The 21,697-nt window shown below is 47.3% G+C and overlaps 1 protein-coding gene and 1 long non-coding RNA gene across 2 annotated transcripts in view; one reads left to right on the top strand and one right to left on the bottom strand.

The window, feature by feature from the left end:
* The first annotated feature begins 59 nt into the window (after positions 1-59).
* LOC139060156 (uncharacterized) lies at positions 60-21,604 on the top strand. The gene is made up of 5 exons (XM_070539082.1): positions 60-460; positions 4,879-5,259; positions 6,191-6,587; positions 14,268-14,506; positions 21,010-21,604. The coding sequence occupies exons 1-5, from the start codon at positions 108-110 to the stop codon at positions 21,416-21,418; spliced, it is 1,779 nt and encodes a 592-aa protein (XP_070395183.1). The 5' UTR covers positions 60-107; the 3' UTR covers positions 21,419-21,604.
* The window catches only part of LOC139060161 (uncharacterized), a 31,043-nt gene continuing 30,615 nt past the window's right edge, over positions 21,270-21,697 (bottom strand). Inside the window, exon 3 of the long non-coding RNA XR_011514629.1 lies at positions 21,270-21,399. This is a non-coding gene — a long non-coding RNA (uncharacterized lncRNA). The remainder of the gene's footprint in view (positions 21,400-21,697) is intronic.

The raw sequence follows: 21,697 nt of genomic DNA, 5'->3' as shown, positions 1-21,697 counted from the left end.
ACTGCGGTCGATTCATGCATAAATCATCATCACGCGCCGCTCCTGCCGTAACCGGCAAATGGGAAGAGAAGGATGACAAAGATCAGCCATAGCCCGTTCGGCGAGCAATGGCTTCGTTCCTTCACCAATCACCGCAGCCGGAATCGATGCCGCAAGTCTCGGCGTTCTTGTCCAGCCTTCCAGTGTGGCGGCGGCCACCTCCTGGCATCCTCAAGACTTCACCGGGCTTCTTCAGCCTGCCCAGAAGACACTCCGCAAAGACTTTGCGGTTCCAGGTGGACGAAAGGGCCGGTAAACCGGCGTTCGACGTCATCCAGCATTCTTACACGATGGCACAGGACCTGGCGTTGGCTGGTAGTTCGGTCATCGTAAGTCCCGGAACCACGCCGAAATTCGAGAAGGGGGCACCACCTTCGACAACGTCAACTGAGAGCAGTTCTGAAGACAAGCCGCATCCAAGGTACTATTGATTAACCCTGTAATGTCCAATGTATCACACCCACACCTAGGCACCCCCACGGGGGCCTTCTTCACCCTCCTCTGCCGTCACCATCACGTGGTGAGATGAGGGTGAAGGAGGATCGCCTTCCGGAAGGTTTGTGAGGATGAGGTGGAGGACTATGGATGCTGTGAGGTGAGCGCGAGGAGGGTGCGGTGACGATGTGAAGCTAAATGAGGAAAAGGCGATTCATATTGTTGAAGTGCAGAAAAGTCACTCAGATCATATGCGTAGTGGGTTAAAAGTCCCAAGTTTTGAAGTGGGCTGGCACATATACACAGATATCTAGCACAGATATACGTCGAAGACCACTTTTACCTGACTAAAGTCATAAATGGCTGTTGATGTTAGTCGTAGCTAAAGCTATTGAAAGCTGTAGCCATTGAAAGCGGCAACGATAACGGGAGGAGTGACTGCGGATTCTTCACGTCACTCTGAGATCAATATTGTTTCACTGATCACCAGCGATCAGCGCACTGATTTATCCGAAGTAGACACCCTGGTATTACCATTTCTTGCTCTAATTAAATGGACTAAAAGTTTGAGTTTAAGGTCTTTAAGGCAGTGATAGCGTTTGCTGACATATGACAAAGAAAACATCAAAATTCAAAAAAAAAACATGTCAGTAATTTAGCTAGGGCAAGTCTACAGTACAAGCAAACCTTGTGTTAATAATTTATTTATTTATTTATTTATTTATTTATTTATTTATTTATTTATTTATTCATTTATTTATACTGCAACGCAATTTCAGCTATAGCAGGAGTGGGTTGAGAAAAGGTACAGAAAATGCATGGGAGTATACAGCGGTAGACAGAAGTGAACATTTTTACAAAAGAGCATTGATGAAAGGAAAATACACAAGAAGTTGTACAAATGCTACCGGGCATGGGTGAGCACGATTATGCATCTAGGATGGCGATTGCGAAAATTAGGGATGAGCATGAGCGAATGGACCCAGGTAATGAATTCCAGTCTTTGATTGACCGCGGAGAAAAAAGCTGAATTTGAACATGTTAGTACGTGCGTAGTAGGGTATCAAGTTTAGGTCATGATGTCGTCTCGTTGATGATCCTGGCGCGAAGTTAATGTAATTATCGTTTGAGAGCCTAACCAAAGAATTGACAGTGCAATGCAAGAATTTTAATGATTCGACACGGCGACGAGAAGAGTGCGTGTATAGGTTCAAGGAAGAAAGTGTTGAAGAGGGCGAAAAGTCGTGATCGTAACGATGACATATAAATCGCACAGCTTTTTTCTGTATTGCGTTTAGCTTATAATCTCTAACTACTTATGCGGGCTCCAAACTACAGACGCATAATCAAGAACAGGGCGGATTAGAGATTTATACATTAGTAACTTTGTGTCTTTAGGAGATCGGGTTAGCGTTCGCCTCAACTAACTTTATTTTTTTAGTGCTTTACTGCATATGTAATCAATGTGTTTAGACCATGACCAGTTATGCGTAAAAATGACGCCAAGATACTTCTACTCCGAAACCTTATCTACAACACGGCCATTGAACGAGTAACTAAAAAGTAAAAAAGTAACTTTTATTCTTAAAGGGTCCCTGAAACATTGTAGAGAGATTTTGTAGACGCGTGGGGTACGGCTACAGTAAAACATTAGCGCTACAATGTAAGCAAAGCGTCTCGTATTAAGAGAGCTACAGACGACTACAAGTTATTTCCCTGTCTGGCCATTCTTTTCATCCGCAACTCATTCGCCATGTGATCGGGGCTAAGCTCCGCTCTCACTGTCTCGGCTTCGTGATGTGCCGTCGTGTCGTCTACTTCGAGTTGTCTTGGAGCCAGCACGCGAAGCCTCTCCAACCTCTCCGCTAGTCACCTGGCTGTCCATCCCCCGCGAGAGCTATCCAAACAGATTGCGTTGCGAGCGTGCTGTCGCAGCATCGAGTGTGCCTAGTATTCCGGTAACCGCAGGCGAGCTGGGCATTTTGACCGTTCTCGTTTGCGCCTCCGCTCATCGGGTAAAACGCCCAGGCCGAATCCGCTTGCGCTTGCATTTACCCAAATACCGGACACACCAACACTCTCTATTGTGTGAGTAATCCTTCGGCTTGAAGTGACGGCCGCAAACGCGTAGATGCTGGGGCCCATCGGATACCGACAGCCCGATGTGTTGCAGCCACATCGCTCGCATGTTGCCTTGCAGAGGGACACGATCTCGGAGCTTGACATGTCACCGATCACTAGATTTGCAGCCTACAACGTAACATGGGTGATGCATGGTGCTCGCAATAAAGAAAGCGCGAGACCAGCACTGAGCGCGCAACTCGCGTCAACACGGAGGACGTTCTGACACAAGAAGACGAAACTTGCTGTGTGCCGGAAATGCTGGAGTGTAGTGAGAAATTGTCCTTGTGTATTCTCTTTGTTAAATATTTTTAATACCTACAAGTTCACGAACATTGCAATTATTAGGAATATTTGGTCACCATAAAGTCTTAAAAATTATAGATGGCGCCACCTGGGTAGTTAGTCGGATAGCTCGCCGAACTGTCCTCAGCTGGGATAACTACGTCAATTGGGAGGGGGCGGCTAAAAACCCAGGGGCACGGCGCCACTGTGATTGGTAGCGATGCGCATCTTTAAAACCTCACAATATATAGAGCGCTTTAAGCGGAGCGCCTATATGTGTCCCTTAATGATCGGAAGGACCTTCCCTAGCTACTCAGTACGCTTCTACAATATCGTCAAAATCACTTCAGGGTCCCTTTAAGCTCACGCATGGCAACAACATTCGAGCGGCTTTATTTACAGTAAACATTCAGCTTAAGAGTTTTAGCTTTAAGCTCACGCGTGGCAACAACAGTCGAGCGGCTTTATTTACACTAAACATTCAGCTTAAGAGTTTTAGCTCAGCCTCTACAACGTCGAGCTGTTGCACTCATTCTCAAAAATAAACACAGCAGAATAGCTGAGTAGCTTAACACGTAGCTGCTTGGCATACGTATATTCATGAATTCCCACGAAATCTCTGTTTTAATATCCCCGTAGCCAGCCTCAAACATTCGGCATGAAAAACACCGCTAGCGATTTATTAGACACATGACAGCACTCAGTGCATACATTCATGTTCTATCTAGCTCGCCTTCCAAAGGCATGCATTGTAAGCAATAATGGTCAGCTTCGTGCTGTTAGCAAACACCCATATTTCTGGAAAGCGATTCGCTGGAAAGCTACTCGTTGTTGGCTTTTCAATATTGTGACGCGGCGCTTGCACATGAACGGGAGACCCATGCAGCGGAGATGCATTTTGTTGAGTGTGATTGCTGCTAAGCCTGGCCGAGTATAATTTTGTTGAGTCTGAGTCTGAGTGCGCCCTGAGCAAAAAATATATTTTGTGAGCTAGTTGGTGTGAGTTCAATGTATTTTGCCGACCTAAACACTAAGCAAAACAGCTAAATTCGTGACGGGGATGGCTCTCCGGTCATCCCCGTCATATATATATATATATATATATATATATATATATATATATATATATATATATATATATATATATATATATATATATATATATACACACACACACACACACACACACAACCTTTAATAACAGTTGCCTATGAAGAAACTTCGTGTGCCCTCGATGAATTGTTCACTAAACTGACCGCCTTAAGTACATATGAGTATATACAAGACCTCATGGCAGGACGCAGTTCAGTTTCACAGCCCGAGTCCTCTCGCATAACCTGGAATCTGGCGTCTGTCGGTTGTGTAAGCTTCCTTCGTGAAGTTATTTGATACCTCATCACTAATATTGCTTCGCATTTCCGGAGAAACTGAAACATCTCCCTCTCTCTCTCTTTCACTCTCTCTCTCTTTTTTTTCTTTGAGTCCGAGTATAAGCGCTATTGCGCATGACAGCTGTTGATTCTGATTTCGAATGAATCCGGCTTGGCCTCGTTTCACTTACTGAGGGAACTATACAGGGTGTCACAACTACAATGCACCAAGACTTCAAAAAAGGGCAATTGCGTTACTCGAAGAATTTCTAGTGCATATTGTTTCCAGTGCAGTGGAATAGCCGCCATTAATTTTTATGTTACTAAATTATGGGGTTTTACGTGCCAAAACCACTTTCTGATTATGAGGCACGCCGTAGTGGGGGACGCCGGAAATTTGGACCACCTGAGGCTCTTTAACGTGCACCTAAATTTAAGTACACGGGTATTTTCCCATTTCGCCCCAATCGAAAAAAAATGTTTCGTGCAGTGATTGCCGAGAGAAAAAAAAAACGATTTCTCCTTTCCGGTGTACTTGGATAGGAACTCCCGAGCTAAAGCTTCCTGTTAAAGCAACTGATCGTGGCTGGTTAACTTGAACTCCTGTCCTTTGTGCCTCCCCTTCCAGGGGCTTGAAGCGTCGTCACTCGCCGTCCCCGACCGGCGGCCGTCGGAACAGCAGCACCTGCAAAATGAACAGCGTGGCGCCCTACTGGATGCCCGAGGAAATCCGCCATTACTTGCTCAACTACGATAACGACGAAGAGGAGAGCGGTGATGGAAGGGTCAAGCACCTCAAGAAGGGCGCCAGAGCCGGCGCATCAGCCCTGCAATGCATCGGCCTGGAGCGTCCCCCCCAGGGCGAGGGTGTAAACGCTGAGTGCTTGAAGCGGTTCATCAGGCATCCGTTCTGCGTGCTTGCCACGCTCTGCTTTGCTACCGCGTTCGTGCTCATCCTGGCGGCCGTGTCGTCGGAAGCGCAATCCGGCCTGGTGCACGGTGCCAAAGGGTACATCTTTGTCGCTTACTGCATCCATAAAAATAACGTGGGCACATCTCCAGCTTTGAGGGAAGCGGGCAGAGTCGAAGAGTGCCAAATCAGGGCTGCAAGGATGTAACTGACTCACCATTATGTTCCAATGCTATTTCTTTTTTGTGATTCGTGAATTGTCCCAGCGATGCTCAGCTTACGTTATCACTCGGATCGGCCGCTCATGGTAGATGCTGAGGAAGGTATAATAATCCGGCTAAATGAATCCGTTCATGATAACCGGCCCAGGATCGTAAATAAGGCAGGCTGTCTTATACGCAGTCCCCCGAAACACTCTTGTGCATTTTCCTACTCGATGTTAGGCTTTCCCGAGTTTCGTTGGTGGTATAGCGCGCACGTCAAGCGTGTCAGGTGACTGACTGGCCGAATAGAGCAGCCTTTTAGCCATGTTCCCATTTACTGATGCGTACTTCAAATTTCATGGTCCCGTGAGTGCTACAGCAGTACGAATACGCAGCCAAACAGGCTGTCCCGGTCACGCAGGCTGTGATGCATCACCTTTTACGAAATATTAACGTTATCACAGGCGTACTTTGTAGCCCCGATGAAACGTTGGCTCCTTCAATGTCACCTTATGTACATAATGAAGAGCCCGCGGAAACAATCAGAGCATAGGCTTTGTTCGTATAAAAAAGTTTAATAGAACGGCATCACATAGTCAGGGCCCAATTAATGCATAACGAATAACAACATGCACGCGTTTTACTTGAAGTCGCCCCTCGTACGGCTTATTGGGAACCTCTACAATTTTTGGCAGGGCCGTGCGGCGATGCAGAATCCGCATCGCGTGCGTCCGCACCGTTTAAGCTTTTTCGCGATTTTTGTTACAGGAAAAGCAGACTCTCAGCGTTCAGGGCCCATATTTCATAATGTTTCTTTAACTTCCCAGAGACGAACGGACGCCCACGATGGTTGGTGGTAGTGGCGCCTACAGCAGAGCTGTACAGCACGGAAGTGTGCCAGGCGTAGTGGCGTCGTGGTCAAAAGAAGAGCGCCAAAGTGAAATAAAAGGCGCGAAATCGTCAAAAGTCGGGACCCAGCCGAACACACGCCGGGACGAGGGCATCGCCCTCGTTGAGAAGAAAGATGAGGATGAGGAACAAGGCGGAGATCTGGTTCTGGAGGACCAAATGGTGCGGGAGAAAAGAGAAACCGGCGTCAACGATTCCAGCAGACGAGAACCTGCGCGGCTGCTGGTGATGGTGGGTCCTGCAGGCACAAGAACAAACGCTGCCGAAGATGTGAGTGATTTCGGGGACGGCGAGGCCATGACATTACAAAGCCAGGTAAGAATCATAACTTAGCTGCCCTTCTTGACTTGTGCCCGCATTCACAAAAACGGCTTACGCTAGAATTGCTCGTAAGAAAAAGATTCAGCCAATGCTGATGCTGGGTATATCATTAACGAATGCGGCTATGTGTGAATGGCAGAGAGCACTTACGAACGAAATGTTTTGTGAATAAGCGGTCTTACACTAGTATTGTTTATAAGAGCAGGTGCCAGCCAACCGTGACGTTGGACAAATTATTAGCGAATGCGGTTCGCCAATGTCAAAGAGCATTTACGAAAAAAAATTATGAATTTATTTATTCAAGCTTAGCTTCTCGTAACCACGGGCGGGTTTCTCACTGAGACGTTGTCCCTGTGAACACAACGGTTTCCTCGACTTGAAGCTAAACATTTCGACAGAATTGCCTGTCTGGTTGGGAAATTGATTAGAACTTGAGACTGACTCCAACCAAATAACTAAATTTTATTAGCCCTACGTTTCGGAGCCCATTCGGCTCCTTCTTCAGGGGGTTGTTCTTCGGGGGGTGGCGGTGTGCCTCTTTTAAAGCGTCTTTTTTGAAGAAAGGAGGGGGGGGGGGGGGAACACGGGAGGTGGGGAGACACTCCACAGACGGAAAGGTGGGGGGGAACAAAAGGAAAGGGGGGTTTGTGTTGTTGACCGCTTCTAAGGAGCTGCGATGACCGGTGCTGGGTGGAGTGCTCACGAGGGTGCCCTTGATGGGCCGCGGGGGGGGGGGGGGGGGGAGGTTACAGGGTCGCGCCGACGTTCTGTGTTGGTGAAACGAGCGGGAGTCTATCTGGCTGTGCGTCCTTTTCTTCTTTTCGTCATGTCGCCAAGGCCATGGACATAGACCGAGGGTAGGTTGCCCTTCACACGGTTTATGTTATTCTCCGTATTCTGAATGTGCCATGACTCCAGTAGTAGTCTCTTTCGCCAGTTCGTTTCTGTTTGAAGGATTTCAGTTTCCTTGAAAGCAATTTTGTGGTCGGCGACTTCAGAGTGTTCCGCGACGGCGCTGCGAATACGGTTGAATGTCCTGACGTCGTTCTCGTGTTGTCTGATCCTTTCTTTTAGATTTTTGGTTTCCCCGATGTACGACGCCGGACAGTCAGCACAACTGATTTTGTAGACGACGCCTTGAGCTTTTTCTTTTGGTGGACGATCTTTTGGTTTAGGGAGGAGGATATTGAAAGTGTTTATTGGTTTGTGCGCCACTTTGAGGCCTTCTTTTTTTAATATTCGGCTGAGCGCTTCGCTGGTACCTCTGATGTACGGGATGGACACTCGCTTCTGGGGTTGGGGAGAAGTAAACGGCTGAAGGTCCCGCATTTTGTTTCTTCTTTTTTGTTGTCTGGTTGTCTTTCGAATGAAGTCATCTGTGTAGCCATTCCTCTTAAGTTCGTTGAGAACCGTTCTCTTTTCTTTCTTTAGATCCGATTCCGATGAGGAATGAGTTTCGGCTCGGTTGAATAAAGAATTTACAACAGACGCCTTGTGGTTTGCCGGATGGTCGGATTGGAAATGAAGATAGCGGCCTGTGTGGGTTGGTTTTCGGTAGACTGAAAATTTTAGAATGCCGTCTTTTCGTGTAACTTGTACATCTAAGAATGGGAGTGATCCGTTCTGTTCGCGCTCATATGTGAACTGTATATCCGGGTCTATGGAGTTTAAGTGTTTCTGCAAGTTTTCCAGTGGCCTTCAATGATACACTCGGACCTAGCGGTAGGCTAGTCTGCTATTAGTAAGTCTCATTCGCACGTCATCTTTCGTATATCACCTGTTTTGGTCCGTTTACCGGATTGATATCCTCCTCGATATATTGAAGTCCCAGGATGACAATAAAGTAAGCGATCAGCACTTAAAAAATAAAGAGATTCAAGCCCCAAAACTGCACAGCTAGTCAGTGACGAATAAAGTGCGAGCATAGTAAGCGGCCCCGCATCCATTGTTAGACGTCAGGTAATCGAGCACGCGCAAGCGGAGGAGAGCGCGCGTCTCCTGTAACCCGGCCGCGTGTTTTTGGTTACGCCCAAGCCCAGTGCTCGACCGCTGCGCCATCATGCACCGCTCGCGTTTACCACGTTTCTAGGTACTTTTCCCCGAAGCGTCACGGCGAGCGCCCTAGATCCTTGTAGGTACTTGGTGGGATTAGGGAGATGTTATGCCTGGGCGCACAATGTGCTCCCCCAGCTGTCGCTAAGAGAAAATGGTTTTTCAAAACAAGCCGCCTAGGCTGTTTCAAAATAAAAGTTGCATGCGGAAGCTGACGCAACGCTGGACGAATTTTTCAGTTTGGATAAGGGGATAAAGGAATGTGATAAGAAGTTTGTCGCGGTGTTCGAGGCGCTTCGATCTACAAAAGCTGGGAAAATCGTGGGGCATGGAGGGTTTCTCGCACCACCAGCCACATCATCGCTGCGCTCAAGCTTCCCTTCCTTCTTGACATCACTATCTCTTTTCCAGCAGGAACAATGGCAAGGTAGTGGCGCCATACACGACACATATTAAACGTCCAGGAACAAGAAAAAAAATCAAGCAGGAACTCCTCTGGGAGATAGACTATGCGTAAGCATCGTAAGTATTGTGCCACTAGCTCATCTCCGTGCAGCCCGGTGTGATTACCAATGTTATGTAACTTGACTGGCCATTGCTAACGACAGCTCAGTGGCGACACGAACTGGTGCCGACGCCGGCGCAAGAAAATTGATGACGCAAGCAAAGTACTGCAGGTGGAGGCCCGAGATGCGCTGTTGATGGTTCCTATCATTATATAAGCCGTTATCGCTTTTCAGCGACTTATTCATCCGCGTGAAACCATTGGAGACATTTAGCGTGTCCGCTATTCCGGCAAACGGGGGTGGTTTGGGCGGATTGCCGGATGGGCGGGGGCAACGTGAGCGGCCGGAGCTGTGCAGCCGCCTTGGTGGCGTAGAGCTCAACCAGACAAACACAGAGCTAAAAATGCAGTAAGCTACTATATTCTGCTTCACTACTGGTGCAAATTTTCGGCAGTGGCGTAATTGTCCACGCGATTACGCCCCTGTCAAAAATTTACATTAGCAGCTAATCAGAATATAGTAATTGGCACCGTGTTTGGGTAGTTGAGGTTTGCGCCAACAGCTGGTGCCACCAATCTGGCCGCCCACGTTTACGCTCCCGTTCTTCCGGCAAACCGCCCGCGCTTGCCAGAATACTGGACACACTACAATTCTCTATTATTCAGCCATTAACGTACTCAGGCGGTGACTCCTTATGGCAATGCCGCGTGGGCCGCAGCTTGAAAGCGATCTGCGATGCCCACGAAACAGTGCCAACAGCTCATAGCTTCGCGCGCTGGGTTCTTGCCGCTTACATCGTCTTGAAGAGACGCGCGCCCGCTTAACTTCAAAGCGATCTGCGAAAGTTGCAGAATGCGGCGTTAACTGAGAGCACTGCCAGCACTGTTTTCGCCACTTCGTTGCCGTTGAAGCGAAAGGCAGCGCAAAGGCAAACTATTTCGCTACTGCAGGCGCTATTTCGAAAGCAGTCGTCTTATTACGGGACGGACGAAGGGTCGGTTTTCTCTTTGAGTAAGCATACAAATGCTTAAAGGGACACTAAAGTGAAAAATGATTTTTTCTGCATCAGTAAATTTCCCTTCTACAACACCAAGCACACCACTTTTGCAACGATAAGACGTTTGGTAAGCCAGAAAAAGCGCGAAAATGAAATACGGGTCGCGACGCCTACTTGAGTTCCCGCACCTGGGGGCTGTGACGTCTTGGATTTTAACGCGACAGCGTTAAGGAGCTCGTGTCGGTGTCGTCGGTGTCGGCGTCCGCGGCGTTGACCGTGAGCGATAAATCACGGCAGGCACTTCACAAATAAAAAGCAACTTCCAAGATGTGCTGGGTGGGAATCGAACCAGGGTCTCCGGAGTGTGAGACGGAGACGCTACCACTCAGCCACGAGCTCGATGCTTCCAAGCGGTACAAACGCGCCTCTAGTGAATGCGGTGTTGCCTTCGAAACGAGCCGTGGAAAGTTATACTGCGGTGTATATCGGTAATTATGAACATGTAACTTACAGAAGTCGCAATTACCCGAGTAGCGAAGTGCGTTTCCGCTGCATTTCTTCTGCGCTTTCCGCACAAGCAGAGCCATCTTGCGGCAAACACAGAAGACCCCCTCCTCTCCATGTACGGCGCTGCCCCGACAGATGGCGCGCCACGCGCGCATTGGAGCTGCGAGGACCGGTGCGAGGCGGTTCGCGGCCCCGACTCCCTCTCCCCTGACAACGCTTCGCCTTGCTCTCTCTGCAGAATCAAGCGTCCTTCCTTTCTTTAGATCGCTATCTGTCTATCTCTCTGCCCGTACCGATCACGACGTTTGGCTGGCGTGCATCATTTCCCCCTCCGGGATACCGAATTCTTCGGTTCGTTCTGCTTGCTCAGGCGCACGTTTCTTTGCTGCGCCGAACGCCGCGTTGCTCGACCATATGGCTCGGCGCTCACCGCGTCCGATGCGGGGCGCCTCGTAAGTGATGGCTGCCCTGTAGCCCACTGTCTTAAACCCCTTGGCGGGTCGACGGGAACGCTGTCGCGTTCCACTCTTGAAGGCGAAGCTTAAGCGTCCTCCAATTTTTGATGGCATCCTCTAGGGCCTACTATATATATATAGCGGTACAGATTGACTACATTGTGTTCTAAAGGAACCAAATATTAAACATGGCAAGTTTCGGGAACCTTTATTCAGCCACCGCGGCCCAAATGCAAAAACATTCTTTGGAATCCCTGACGTCACGCTGACGTACCAGCTCTGGGGTTTCGGCGTGAAATTCAAATACTTATACTTGGACCTTCATTTTCTCAACTAATAATCAAACTGTTTTTTTGAAATGGCTGCCTGCTGGGTTCTCAAACAATGCTCCATTAGTCTAAACTGATTTATTGTTTCGCTTTAGTGTCCCTTTAAGCATTCAGAATTAAAATTTACGTACACCACCTAAACTCTACGAATGCGGGCTGGCCCGAACTCACCGCGCACCCTGGCGCAGCCAGTGGCGCAAAACCAAATACATAGAAGGATCTATGGTGCGTGCCATGGCCTTTCGGCGAAACAGTACCTAGAAACGTGGTACGGTGCGCGCGGCGCATGGCGGCGCAGCGATCGAACGCTGGGCTAGGGAAGCGAGCAGCTGCACCAAGCGAACGCATGCGCGCTCACCGCTGCCGGCGCTCTTCATCTCGCCAGCGGTGTAACAGCAAGACGTCGCGGCCATCGAGTGAGATTTGTGCATGTTCGTCTGTGCGCGCGTGGCACCATATTTGTTTAGTTAGTAGGCGAATGTTTCCTGCAAGTTATCCGTTCTGTAAAACAAATAACCTTAATTTTTGAACTTGTCCGGTTCTTTTATATGGCTGTGAGTGCTTCGCCTTTACAGGAAAACTGCGACTTTTTGCGTTCAACAACCATGAGAATGCGACCGCTATGGCCTGGAATTGAACCCACAACCTTATGCTCACCAGGAGAACGGCATAGCCATTGAGGCGCTGCCAGCAGATTGCTTTGAATTGTTTCTTTTTTGCCCTAGATGGTGCCGTTTTATGGCGAATAACACTCTTTAAAAAGTGATGAATACCATCAAAATCCGCTTGGAGATTTGTAATCTCAATGCCTGTTTCCCGAGACACTCAATATGACATAGGAGAAGACAAAATACTCAAACCTCTTCGTATAATATTGCTGCCACTGAAAGGGCTTGCGGTAAAAAGCTAATATCTGAATATCATATCTCATATCACGGTAAGTGGTCGTATCACTTACGTTAGTGCTCTTGCTCATCAAGTGCCGCATAAGGTTCATGTTGACGAATGTGCGTTAGCGCGACGCAGCTGAGTTTGCTAAGGCACCGTATTTAGGCGCCATACAGCATGTACTCCGAGATTGACAGCTATTGCCTCTGAGATTCCAGTGCGCAGTTTCACCTTTTTTACCGCCGATATTGCAGCGAAGCTGTTTATCACTATAGTCGGATACAACTTTAGAAAAAAGGGGAGGCCCCGCCCAGATGACCGAAGCGCCGAAGTCACCGGCCGTCCGGCGCATGACGTCGGTCCAGAGTGCGCGCCCATTGGTGGATGCTCGTGTGCACCCGCCTCGGAGGAGTAAACGCCCCCTTTTTTCTAAAGTTGTATCCGACTATAGGTTCTGGCGGATCTCGTCTCCATGAGCCATGGAAGACTGACAACTTATACTCCTCTCCACCGACGACGCGTCTTTCCCAAGTTGTGCATACTCCTCGCCACGAGTGCCGTGTCTCTCCCGGCATTACGCAATACCGCGGCGCGCGCTTTTCGACGGACACCTGTGCGGTGCACTAGAGCGCACACAATGATTGGCGCAGCCACGCTATAATAAAACGCATTGTCTCCATCCACCAATCGTTGCGGATCATTGCCTTGTGACGGAGAGATCACGCCGCTGCCTTTATCAGGTGCACTTTGGACTCGGCTACTCGCACCTGCCGGAGAGCACGGGTTTATTTGCGCATAAGAAAACTTTTTCCGTGGCCGTGTAACGTTTTCGAGAACTTTCGGCACGTTTAAGACCTTGTTCTGGTAACTCTTCTTTGCTGAGGATCCGTTTTAGCGTCATTCTTAAGCTTCCGCTGCATGCCGCCGCCATTCTCGACGAGCCACATTGTCCAGAGAAAGCGAACCAATCGCAGACGCCGGCACTACCCTCTTCATCCGGTTATCGATATTTAGTGCAGTGCACGGTGTAAGACTCTTACACCGTGGTGCAGTGGCTCGCCCCATCGAATCCCTCCCCTCTTCACCACTTCAATACGCTCCTCGCCTCTTGTGATCCAATTAGATAAGACAAGTCGCTCAGTGCAGGCAATGCTATTCGTTTTTTAAGCAAACAAAGGTGACCGGCTATGAACAAGGGGAGCATTTGATTGGTTTGTTCAGACAAACCTGCGGGTGACCGCTCTATGCTTGCATCGGCGGTTACGCAAACTTGACGTCAGGAGATTAGAATAAAAACGTATTGGAATAGTTTTACGTTATGCGGCCCCAAAAATGTCATTATGGGACATTTCAGTGTCGATGTGAGCAGACCCGACGGGGCGTGGATACTTACCTTCATTTTGGAGCGCTTTGGCCTCAAGTGTTCCGCCGATGCCACCGTACTAAAACTCGTCACCGATCGCGCATCGGCCTAACCTTTGGGAAGCACATTAACACAGTAAAAGTGCAACGACTTGTCGTGTACTACAATTATCACAAAGCAATGATTACAATGGTTACTAAATAGATGATGACAACTGAGATCTTTGAGTAAATGACTCTTTATTTGCCCAATAATAAACTCATAATAGTCAAACCCAACATAGCAAAAACAACAATAGCGCCAGCTTCGCTGGACTTCCTTCTTCACAGGGTGGAAGGGCTCTGAATTTTTCGCGTTATTGTATCTATTGCGCCCTCGAAGCTTCAGACAATATGACAAGGACTAGTACGAACGCTATAATAAATCTTGCGGTCGCAAGTGAAATTTTGCGTGATTACACATCTCGGACGCACACGTGACATACAAGAGGCTTCGGACAAGAGGCCTGATTGGCCAGTGAAAACACTCAGTATAACTTGCTATCGCATGTAATAACTAATGCAATCAATATACGCAGGTGCAGGCGAAATCCGCGTGCGGAACGCCGCTGTTCGTTTACTGCACGAGTCACCGGCTGGAATTTTACTACAAACGCTCCATTAATGCCTGTGTGTCCACTTCATCAGACAAGATGGTGGTGTGCAACCGCAGCCCCAACAGGTTTTCGTCGAACGAAAGCTGCCTGCAGAACTGCATTGAGAAAGAGCAACCAGCCAAGCAGTGCCAGAAAAGTGCCGTGTTCTCAGAATGTAACAGGTCAGAGGGCATTTCGTTTCTTTCTCGGGATGTCATGGAAGCCCAGCAGCGGAGGCAGTGAATCCATTACAGCATTCGAAAAGTCTAGTCGCTCTCAGCATGTGGAGCTCAGTTTATTGATTTAACTAAATTTCTGGGCGCCGCAGCTTCATCTAAATCACATGCGTTAAGTAAATATACTCAACAAAACTAACTTCATAAGGTTTAAACGTTGCTTCACTTGAGGGGCCGCCTAAATTTCTAGTATTTCTAGGAAGGTCATCGCCACCTTTTAGCTGCAGTCGATGCTCTTGGTTAACGCTATAAGCTATGAAATCGGTTGCGACGACAGGGGTGATTCAAACAACGTTTAAGAACTGTAGCGCGTGAAGCTCCTTTTTTGATGCCTTTCTACAGAAGGAAATGTTAATGACGAGCCTATAATTAAGTGCAGTGCCGGACGAAAGCATCTTCCAGCGATCTCTAATTACCCCTGTCTTGCGCTGGCTCTCCACATTTGCGGTTGTCGATTTCCTAATTGCATCCCCCTAATTTTCTGCCGTCCTCGATAGCTATTTCCCTTCCCTTGACACCCATTTTGTAACCCTGATGGTCCACCGGTCATGTGCCCTACGCATAACATGGCCTGCCCAACGCCATTTTTTTCTCTTAATGTCAATTAAAATATCGGCTTTCGCCATTTGCTCTATGATCCACACCGCTCTCTGTCTCCTAACGTTGCGCCTAACAATTTTCGTTCTATCGTTCTTTGCGCGGTGCTTAACTTCTTCGAACGTACATATATATATATATATATATATATATATATATATATATATATATATATATATATATATATATATATATATATATATATATATACATGTTGTGCCTGCCGCAATTTGTGTGCCCCAACCAAATTGGGGCACACAATTCCAATTAGAAAGTTGTAGAGCGCTTTGCATAACGTTCGATTAAACAGTTTTTAACTTTATCTATTAGGTAATAGTGTTTTCCCCCTTATTGCAGATGCTCTCAAAATACAAAAAAAAATGCCACGTGACATAACCGTTTTGCATCATGACTGCAGCGCTCAAGCGTTTCTCGTACAAACGAGCATAGTATCTAGCAGGGTGCGCTGCCGCTTAAAAGGAAACAGGCAGTGGTGCAGGCGTTGATGGTGGCGATTTACGCCACCAGTGTGCTTCCCTCGCGGTCGTTCTTGATAGCGATAAGCAAGCGCAGCGGAAGCACACCTGGCTAAATGGTACGTTCGTTTGTACGCGTAGCGTTTGGCAGCGCTGCATGCAGTCACGGCGAATCACGATATATATATATATATATATATATATATATATATATATATATATATATATATATATATATATATACTGTCTTTCGCGGGCATCTGCAGTAAGCGGAGAAACACTGTTGCCTAATAGAAAGGAAGTTATAAACTGTTTAATCGGACGTTATGCAAAGCGCTTGACAACTTTCTAATTGGAATTTCGCACCTAACTTCGTTGCTAATGAAGTTGGATATTAAATCTGGACTAATTATGGAATTAAGCAGCATACAACAAATAGTGGGACTTAATACAATAGTCAGCAACATGCATTTGGTTGCCTCGTCTTAGGGTACATGGGTATATTTTTAAACTCTGGCGAAAATTAGAAGCGACACCACGTATATTCGTTTTCGACACGGTGTATATACCACCTTGCAATTTAACGTCCACATCTGCTTTCCTCTCTTACGACTCGCGGCAGTGGCTCTGCGTATTTCGCTGTTCGACTGAGCACGAGGTCACATGTTCGACTCCCAGCCGTGGAGGCCGCATTTTGGCAGGGGCGCAATGCAAACACGTTCGTGCGCCGCGTTTCAGTATACACGTTGAAGAATCTCATGTGGTCAAATTTAATTTATATCCTCCATGTTCTTGGCAATTCTCGACGGGAAGGTCGTCGAACTCCACATGATCATCCGGTTTCCTGCTCATATGGGAGAAATACACTGGTGCTCCCTCGAACCTCAACGAATCTGCCCACGATGCTGTACGAGGACTTGCCAACCGTGCAGCCACAAGGCAAGAAGATGCTGAGGTTTCAGGTTGCACGGACCACCTCCTCACGTAGAACGAGCTAACCAAGCACTTCTACCTAGAACGCAGGGTCTTCCCTCTTCCGCACTGTAAACTAAATAGAGCTCAGGCCATTACGCTAATTCTCTTGCAAACAAGAAACTGCCCGAACCCGCTTCTGATCAACAAGATGTATCCGGAGTTATCTACACCTACAACATGTGATAAATGTAACGACACCAAAGATCTTAGTCACATGCTCTGGCGTTGCTCCGCGTTACGCAGCGACAAGGACAACACTGAAGAGCGGGTGGGACGCAGCTCTATACGCAGTCTAACGCTCGAAGAATAGCTGGCAGTCCAACGGGCCCGCAAAGTGGCCTAAAGGCGCGGCATTGGCGTCATTCAGTAACATCTTGACATTGGCGTCATTCTGAGAATTCATTCCAAGTGCGTCTACCTTGCGAACACCCAGGCTACGATTTGTAAGTTGCAACATGTGCTGTATAGTAATCGATAAAAAGATTTAATTTGTATATTTTTGGAAATTATTCAAATATGCATTTCGATTTCTCAGCCAAATAATGTCCGCCTGTTTGGGCAATATAACTGAAGGATTAGAATAATGCTATCAGCTACAGATAATTTTTAAAAGTTCTATACTTAAGGTCCCCACAGAAACATCCGATACCTGTGGATTGTGACGCGTCCAGTGTCGTTATCCAATGTAATACACGATATTCTAATCTTGTGTTTTGGGTATTCGTGAAAGCTTCCGTTGCTGGGCGTATCGTCATGTTGCAGTAACGGTTAATAACACAGTAGCGAAACTGTGAATCAGGAAATTAACTCTCTATTGGGCGAACCTGTGCCCAGGAAAAACAAGCAACAGTCAAGCACAACGATTGCGGCGAGCACAGTCGGCGATCGTCGAAAATCTGATCAACGCGTAAAGCGCTTCGGTTTTTATACAATACTCGTCGAAGGTTACAGCGTAGTCACTGGTGCCCGCGCGCCTTTTAGAAAGTACTACACAATTCGTGTACCGCATACAATCAGATTACACAAGGTTCTATATAACAACGCACAAGGGATAGAACCATCGATAATATTGAGAAACTTACAGTTTCACTCGCGCGTAACAGCAACGAGAGAACGGCGCCACAAACTCCAGGAACGGACCTTATCAGTCTACTTCGCTGAAACACAAAGCACGTTTTTAAGTTCTTTCACTGCGTTGAAGTCCATTTTTAGGTTTTGAAATATGAGACATGCGCATTATGCCTTAAGATTATTACCTAAAATTTTTCGTGTAAGTTACGGCAACCTTGACTTGTAATGTTGTCGTTACGTACAGAGGAAAAGTGTTGAAGATCTGTGGGCTCAGATTTTAACGTACTTGTGGGGCTCTATAGCGTAAAACTATTCCAATGTGTTTTTATTCCTATATCCTGATGTTAAGTTTGCGTAAACGCCGACGCAAGCATCGGTCGGCGACCCACAGCGTTGCCTCAACACCCTAATCAAACGCCCTCTTAGTTTATAGGAGGTCACTTTTCTTTGTGTTCAAAACCAATAACATTGCCGAGATTGAGCGGTTTTTCGTTTCTAATTGGCTGCCAGGAGGCGAGAAGCACGCTCAAGTGGAGAGGGTTTCGGTGGGGCCAAGCCAGTGCACTGAAAATCGATAGCCGGATGAAGAGGGAGGTGCCGGCGTCTGCGATAGGTCCACTTTCCCTTACTTAGCTTGCGGTGGCTGGTCGAAAATCGCGGCGGCGTGTGATGGAAGGTCAAGAAGGCTCCTAAAACGGATCCTCAGCAAAGAAGAGTTGGCAGAGCGATGTCGTAAACGTGACGAAGGGCTCGACAACATTACACGGCCACGCAAAAAAGTTTTATTGTACGCAAACAAACCCATGCTCTCCGGCAGGTGCGAGTACAGGGGCCCTATAACGTAAAACTATTCCAATATGTTTCTATTCCAATTTCCTGACGTCAAATTTGCGTAACCACCGACGCAAGCACCGGGCGGTCACCCATAGGGTTGTCTGAACAGACCAATCAAACGCTCTCCTCGTTCATAGGACCTCCCTTTTGTTTACTTGGAAAACGAATAACATTGCCTACACTGAGCGGCTTGTTGTATCTAATTGGCTCACAAGAAGCGAGGAGAACGCTCAAGTGGAGAGGGATTCGATGGGGCCGAGCCACTGCACTGAAAACCGATAACCGGATGAAGAGGGTGGTGCTGGCGTCTGCGATTGGTCGGCTTTCCCTTACTTAGCTTGTGGTGGCTGGTCGAAAATCGCGGCGGCATGCAACGGAAGCTTAAGAATGACGCTAAAATTGACCCTCAGCAAAGAAGAGTTGGCAGAATGAGGTAGTAAACGTGCCGAAAGTGCTTGAAAACATTACACGGTCACGCAAGAAGCTTTATTATACGCAAATACACCCATGCTCTCCGGCAGGTGCGAGTAGCCAGCGTCTCAGCGATCGGCGGCAGCCATCTTTTATTCCTTTCGGAACGGGCCAGCCTGCGGCTATTCAGAAGAACAAATATTATTTGTTCGGCATATTAATGCATCTATAACGCGCACACGTCACTTTGACGCGGTGAGTTTTCATGGTTAGTGACGTCGCGTGACAGGCAGGTGAAGTGGGTGCAAACTTAAAGCTTTTGAGCAATGGCCGAGAAATTATGGCAAATAGGCGTCGAATGAGAAACAGCTATTTTTATTTTGTTCGGTTCAATCATGCATAATCAGTGTGTCATGTCGTATCAGATGGGGAGCTATCACGGTTTTCGTGACGTCGCATGACACAGACGAAGTAGGGGTGGCCCAAAAAAGTTTTTGACCAATAGTGGAGGGCTGATATCACAATTAGAATAGAAAAGTTACAGCGTTATCTAACGTTAACGTTATAGCGCCTCTTCTACTCGATATCGCCGGCAATGCCCTTATCGCTCGCTACAATTACCGGGCTACGTCAGTGAGCCAAACCTGAAAACGCCCAGGGCCTATGTTTGTAAACAGCAAAAGGTTCTACACTTGCAGGCACAGACTGCGCCGAGCGATAACGTTCAACATTTGTTAGCCGGTGAAAAGCGCTCACCGCAGAAAGTTAAACAACTACACGTGTCAGTATGAACAGTGCTGATAGGGTGGGGTCAAAGATGATGTTGCCACAGCCGTATTCGGTCTGCACTGCGTCGCAATGTTATAAATAATGATGAGATTTTTACGCCTCTAAGCATAAAGTCTCACCACCAGGAGTTATCATCTTGTACCGCAAGCGAAGTATACATAATCGATGTTTCATTCAGCCTCGATTAGACTGCAGCTGGTAATCGACTGCGCTACTTGCTGCTCAGAACAGTGCAGCTGTTAAGCCACCAGGGGTGGTTACGGCGCACTTGCAGCAGTGCTTGAAGTCGGGGGTCCAGAAGGAGCCCGGCACCCCTCTCATTTTTCAAGGAGGGACTCGGCCCACTCTTGGCAGGTCAACTGTAGCAGTGCAGCACCCATTCGGCAAACGCTGTTATTTTGTTACCAGTAGTGCCTTTTTCCGGGGCAATTCAAGTCCTCTAATTTCTCGAATAGTGATTTAATCACGATTAATCGCGGTTAAATATATATGTATATATATAGATGTATCTGAGCCACTTTTATTTTCATTAATTTATCATTTCGTTAATTAAATTAATAAGTCAAGTAATTTACCTTATGTTGTTCTCGGTGTCATTGTTTGTTGGCTTATGATTATATATATATATATATATATATATATATATATATATATATATATATATATATATATATATATATATATATACATATATATATATATATATATATGAATGCGCGCGCGCGTGTGCGGGTGTGTGTACACTGCATGGTCGCCGCACTATGAGAACCCCCCCCCCCCCCCCTACACTGAAGGGAGACCAAGTCCTGAGTCGCAACAGTATAGTAGACACTAAGCCTTCCTTGTACTACAGTGAGCATGAACCATTGGCGTGGCTGTTTGAATTCAGCCGACAACAAAATTGGCTGCTTATGAGAAAGGCCGACTGGAGAAGAATCTTTTCGCAACATTTACGGAATCCCGTGCATGCGTAGGTGTCACCGTTTATTGTTGTAAGTTACTCACCAACTAGTCCTCGTGCGAGTCTTATCGTGCGAAATGCTAAGCTACCTGATTACGTATTTTCATTAGCGAGGTCATTCAGTAATAATGTGTACACATCTCGCGAACTAAGGTCTAAAAACTTTGGCAGGCAGTTGTAACCGCCCAGAATGGAGAGTTCATACGGTTCCCCGTTCTGAACATTGTTTCCCTTTTTATTTACCTCCATGATTCTTGCTCTGACGTTCCCTCACCTGGCGGGAGCCAGACGGGAGACTCTCATAAACGCCTCTTTTTTTTTTTTTTTTGCCGCAGGCAAGACGTTCCGAAAACATGGTGGTTTTACGGTGACAAGCAGTGTCAGCGGTGGTCATTCCCATCGGGGCGATGTCCCGTCAATGGCAGCGACATATTCACGACGTTCAGTGAATGTTCGCGTCGTTGCAATCATGACGAAGTCAATGTCCGCCAACTCCAGCAACTCATCAAGATGGACCCAAAGCACAAGCCGTGCCGCAGGCCCCGAACGGACGTGTGCGGTGCTGAACAGCTACGCTTCGCGTATTTCGCCGACAGCAGCGCGGCGTCGACGGCGGATGGTCGAAGTGGGGCACGTTGTCACTCGGTGCCTGTAGCCAACCAGCTTGGCCATTGGTGCCTGGCTGGCAGAAACCGCTTCCACAGCGCCAGGGCGTGCCGCAGGACCTGCGTGGTCGGCAGATAGGGAAAGTGAGCACTGCCGGCGTTCACATATATGTTTTGTGTTAGCTTAAGTCTTGCTTTATTTTTCAGACTTCTCGCACAATAGGCGTGCCTAGGGCTTTCTTGCTTTTTCATCATGTAAACTGACTTGTTTTTTGTTGAAAGGAGAATAAAAAAAAAGAAACTCCTCAGACTTCCTTGAGATAGACTTTTGAATGTTTCTTCTTTGAATCTCTATTTACTGCTGTGTTTTTTAACGTTTTCACTGCATTCTAGCTGGTCGCACATATAAACTGCTTTG

Source organism: Dermacentor albipictus, chromosome 1 (genome assembly GCF_038994185.2).
Source record: "Dermacentor albipictus isolate Rhodes 1998 colony chromosome 1, USDA_Dalb.pri_finalv2, whole genome shotgun sequence".
Taxonomy (NCBI): Eukaryota; Metazoa; Arthropoda; class Arachnida; order Ixodida; family Ixodidae; genus Dermacentor; species Dermacentor albipictus.
This window is presented reverse-complemented; position numbering and strand designations above follow the sequence as displayed.